Source organism: Engraulis encrasicolus, chromosome 21 (assembly GCF_034702125.1).
Source record: "Engraulis encrasicolus isolate BLACKSEA-1 chromosome 21, IST_EnEncr_1.0, whole genome shotgun sequence".
Lineage (NCBI taxonomy): Eukaryota > Metazoa > Chordata > Actinopteri > Clupeiformes > Engraulidae > Engraulis > Engraulis encrasicolus.
The window spans coordinates 13984206-13989205 of NC_085877.1; the positions used below are offsets into that span (position 1 = coordinate 13984206).

A 5000-nucleotide genomic window follows, 5' to 3' on the forward strand; every position below is an offset into this window, starting at 1 on the left:
CACACACACACACACACACACATTTAGACACACAAACGCACTTGACCGTGACATCAACCCATCTCCGGTTTCCAATTTTTTTTTAAATCATTGTTTTACTCTTTGTGTAATTTCTTTTTTTTTTTTTAATAAAACTGTACTTCTTTACTTGACTCCTCTGCAAAAGGGCTCAGTTTTTTGGTCCACTTTTAATTCGTATATATATATATATATATATTTCTTTTTTTTCATTCTCTCCTTTTTGTACATTCTGCTCCGCTCGCTAGCCCAGACTCCTGCTGTTGCCAGCACACGGCTGTGGCTGTGGTGCCAGCAGCGATATCCATTGATCATGCCTGATTGATCGGGCATGACTCGGCATTTCCGCCTGGCGGCTCCATGACTGCACGCTTCCCCGTGACAGGATACTCAATTGATAAACCGGCTCCCCTCCTAGAAATGAATGTCATCACGTTTCTTGGGGCCTGGCGCACGTGAGACCTGCTTGGCTTGCCTGGCAGGGACAAGCACTGTCTCTGGCAAACCCCAATTGGTCTGTTTAATGAGGTTCTCTTCATTAGTGTGTGTCCGTGTGTGTGTGTGTGTCCGTGTGTATGTGTGGGTGTGCGTGTGTCCGTGTGTACGTGTGTGTTTGTGTGTGTGTTTGTGTGTGTGTGTTAGTGTGCGTTTAGGGCTGAGTGTTTCTCCTTGTAAGCGTTTCTTGTTACAGTTCTTGTCCCAAATCCATGAGGAGAAAGGGCACTCTGTACAATATAGTATATCTGCAGTGTTCTGCTCTGGTCCGCAATGCCATTCATCCTCCACCTTTATTCTTCCTCTCTCTATCTCTCTATCTCTCTCTCTCTCCTGGGCTCTCATTTGATTCATTTTCTCTCTGGCACTGCCCTCTGGCAAAGTAGGCAAGGGCAAACGTATTTCCATGTTTTTTCTTTCTTTCTTTTTATTCCATGCCTTTCTCCATTTCATTGCCTTTCTATCTCTCGATCGTAGCCTTTCTCTCTTTCTCCCTCTCTTGTCCTCATCCTTTTGCACCCCCTCCCCCCCCACACACCCTCTCCTCTATACCTCCTGCCTGCCCCATTGCTGTCAGTCTGTCTGCCATCTATCTTTCCCTCCGCATAGCCTCACATCATTTTGCCTCCATTTTCGCCGTCCGAGCAGCGTTCTCTATTTACTCATTTCCCTCCCCTCTCATATTTTCATAATGTTCTTCTTGTTTAAACAAAAAAACAAACAGCAAATGGTTGTTGCCTCTCCCTCTCTCTCTCTACTCCCCTCTCTCTCTCTGACTTATATTGTTACACCACACTCTCTTCTAGCTCCTCCTCCTTCTTGTTGTCCTTTCTCCTGTCGTGCTGCACGAGGTGGCTCTGTGACGTCACCGCGCCGCCAGAGCGAGACACCATGGTAGCAGACGCCGTAGAAGACCCTGGGGGTCCGTGAGCAAGGATGACCCTGGCTCTGGGTGTCCGTATCTGCAAGTCGCCGGCACCGGTCGTGCTGCTACCGCTGATGGTGCTGCCGCCGCCAGTGCTGCTGGTCGTGCTCCCCGTGGAGGTGCTGGTCACCGAGGCGCACTGGACCAGCATGCCGTGCAGCGACTGGCTCCTACGCGTCCAGAGGGCGCCCAGTCGCCTGGCGTAGTTCACGCACGACGAGGCGCCGGCGGTGGTCGAGACGGCCGTCGCCACGGCGATCTCGCCCATATCGAAGGACGAGCTGCGCTTTTTGCGCAGGGCCATGTGGGCGGGGCTTTGGTGCGGGGAGCGGTAGGTGGCGTAGGACGGGTAGGTGGTGGCGGCCGTCGCAGAGGACGAAGGGCCACGGGGAGGAAGGGGCGGGGTCAGAAGAGCGCCCAATAGCGCGGGACTCTGGTAGGCCTGCGAGGAGTTCCATTGGCCGCTGCCGCGCTTGGCAACCACCACCACACCCTCAGTGGTGCCCAGGCTGGATCGCCACTCCCTGTAATCCACGTCGGCGGTGCCCATACCCGCCGTAGGTCGGTACCGAGACGGCGCAGCCAGCGTCAGGCTGCCTCGCTGCGTCATGTCGGGTATGTCCAGCGGTGGAGGACCACCTTGTGGCGTCTGCGGCCTGGAGCTGGAGCTCACCCTCACCTGCCCCGTGGCCCCTCCCAGCCGGGTCCCCGAGGGCCGCCTGGACAGGCGGGGCAGTGTGGACGGGGAGGAGCTCGGAGAGGGCGAGTAGAAGAGGGGCAGCCTGTCGCTCTGGGGCGTGTAGGGCGGGAGCAGGGTGTGCTCCAGGGCCCCCGAATCGTCCATAGAGGCGGCCGCACGGTACGGCTCCAAGTTGACCTTTGGCTTGGGCAGGGTCTTGGGCTTGGACATGTGGGACGCCTTGGGTGAGGAAGTGGAGGACTTCCTCCCTCCTCCTCCTCCTCCGCTTCCCCGTCTGTCCTCCCCACCTGCTCCATCAGCAGCACCAGCAGCCGCAGCTGCTTTCTGCTTCTGGTAAGCTCCGTTGGGGAGCACCACCATCATCATGCTCCCGTTGCCGTTGTTCTGTCCAAACACGTCCCCTCCCTCACCATCACTTCCGCCGCCGCATCCTCCTCCTCCTCCTCCTCCTCCACCCTTGGCCGTCGGTGACGCCGACCCCACCGAACAACCGGCCTCGTCGCCCCCCAGCCTCGACGCCCCACCACCACCACCGTGCCAACCGTCGTCGTGGTGACTGCAGACGCGGTGGCGCACCATGAGCGCCACGGTGAACACCAGCAGCGTCACCACCACCACCCCGCCCACCAGGATGGTCAGGGTGCCGCCCAGGAAGTGGGCACGCAGAGAGTTGCATTCCGGGTTGTTGTCCTTGGTGCTGAACTGGGCGCAGCCGAGCACTTTGGTGGCGGCCAGCGAGGTGACGGTGTCGTCAAAGATGGCCAGCACGCAGAGGTTGTAGTCGGCGCCCGACACCAGGTTCTTCAGCACGAAGCTGTTGCTCGTGGACGGCAGGATTCTGGAGAAAAGAGAGAATGAACAACATTTTAGATGATTAAAATGTATTTAAATGCATTGTCCCACTGTTGGGTCTGTGAGGATTCACACTGTTGTTAGGGACATAGAAGAGTAGAAATTCAGAGCAGTTGCTCATGGACGGCAGGATCTGGTGGATGACTCACTACATAGTAAGAAACAGATGAGATATAGGGTTTTCATATCTGGTCCCTTTCAGCCATTTAAGTGAACTCAGACCTGTGACTCAGCATTTTCTGTGCATATGTGAACGTGCCAAAGTGTACCCAGACCCCTCGAAAGTGAACCATACTGAGACTTTTGTTGACGTGGTCTCAGTCAGTACGGTTCGCTGATGAGTCCTGACAAAGTTACACTTGTGACTATGCTGTAATCAATTGATGAAAGCTCTAGAGGTACCGGGCATGATCAAAAGAGGACAGACACATCATAAAAGCCGAGGGGGACCAGAAAGGGCTGCCAGTTCTTTTCAGAATGTAGCTACAATATGAACGAAAACAGAACTCAATCCTTTTGTTGTCGGTTCACTTTTTGGTCCACTTAAAGAGGACTGAGTTCAGTTCAATTAAAGGGGACCCAAGAGATGCCCATAGACGTGTGTGTGTGTGTGTGTGTGTGTGTGTGTGTGTGTGTGTGTGTGTGTGTGTGTGTGTGTGTGTGTGTGTGTGTGTGTGTGTGTGTGTGTGTGTGTGTGTGTGTGTGTGTGTGTGTGTGTGTGTGTGTGTGTGTGTGTGTGTGTGTGTACTTTAGAAAAAAAATGTTTTATATTGCATAACACATAACTGACACTTTAATCCACAACGACTTACAGTTATTTACAGGGAATTGGTTATAGTCCCTGGAGAAATGTGGATTTATGTGCCTTGTTGAAGGGCACTTCAGATATGGATGGAGGTGTAGGGAGAGGTAAGGTTAGACCAAGGCTGCCCATTTTTGGGGATTCATGCCTTTACAGTAGTTTTAACAGGGCAGTAAGAAGAGTGACAGGAAGATCAGGAAATGACCCCAGGCCAAGGCATAGCCGAGATTTATGTTTTTTTTTTGTCCCAATGTTGTCAGTGATGATTCTCCCTTGAGGATTCACAGCGTTCACTGTTTCTAGGGAGATAAAACCGTAATAACTTTCCACACCTTTACATATGCCTCCTGAAGGAAGTGGTCTACAGAAATATAGCTACTGGAATTCCATTTACATTGACCAGAACTCACAAAGATCTCAAGATTAAAAATACATTTGCTTGGAGCTAAAGTACAAGCCTATGAAGCTAATAAAAATATTTTGAGAATCAGAGAGAGAGACAAGCACACACCCAGAGAGAGAGAGAGAGAGAGAGAGAGAGAGAGAGAGAGAGAGAGAGAGAGAGAGAGAGAGAGAGAGAGAGAGAGAGAGAAGAAGAAGAAGAAGAAGAAGAAGAAGAAGAAGAAAGCGATTGAGACATGGAGAGAGATGGAGGTGGCAAAGAGAAGAAAAACAAATTGAGAGAGATGAATGTATGTGTATGAGATGAATGTAACTCAAAAAGCAAGAGAGTGTGAAGAGGATAGAGAGAGAGAGAGAGAGAGAGAGAGAGAGAGAGAGAGAGAGAGAGAGAGAGAGAGAGAGAGAGAGTAAGGAAGGAAGAGAGAGAGACAAAAAGAAATACTGTAAGAGAGTCAACGACAATTTCAACAGCCAAGCAATTAAACAAACTCTGAGAGAAAGGAGGTGGGTGAAAGTGAGAGGGATACAAGAGAAAGACAAAGACCATAAGAGAGATGAATGTATTGTCCACGCTTTTACCTCTATGTTTTTGGCTAACACCATATTACATCAGTCAAGCTAATAACAAAACTTTCAGAGAGAGAGAGAAAGAGAGAGAGAGAGAGAGAGAGAGAGAGAGAGAGAGAGAGAGAGAGAGAGAGAGAGAGAGAGAGAGAGATGCAATACAGCGTGGTACCCTCTTCTCTAATGCTTTTGCCAACTCTGTGATACAACAGTTGTGTTAATAAACCAACCTTGAGAGTACG

The 5000-nt window shown here is 51.2% G+C and overlaps 2 protein-coding genes across 2 annotated transcripts in view; one reads left to right on the forward strand and one right to left on the reverse strand.

Annotated features, from left to right (window-relative positions):
* pcxb (pyruvate carboxylase b) overlaps positions 1 to 5000 on the forward strand; it is a 640714-nt gene that overhangs the window by 385108 nt on the left and 250606 nt on the right. The window lies entirely within an intron of this gene.
* Positions 1299 to 5000, reverse strand: part of LOC134437994 (leucine-rich repeat and fibronectin type-III domain-containing protein 4) — a 48416-nt gene continuing 44714 nt past the window's right edge. Inside the window, exons 4-7 of the mRNA XM_063187579.1 lie at positions 2448 to 2976; positions 1859 to 2378; positions 1493 to 1762; positions 1299 to 1429 (exon numbers count right to left, since the gene is read on the reverse strand). Coding sequence (XP_063043649.1) covers positions 1299 to 1429; positions 1493 to 1762; positions 1859 to 2378; positions 2448 to 2976 — 1450 coding nt within the window. The remainder of the gene's footprint in view (positions 1430 to 1492; positions 1763 to 1858; positions 2379 to 2447; positions 2977 to 5000) is intronic.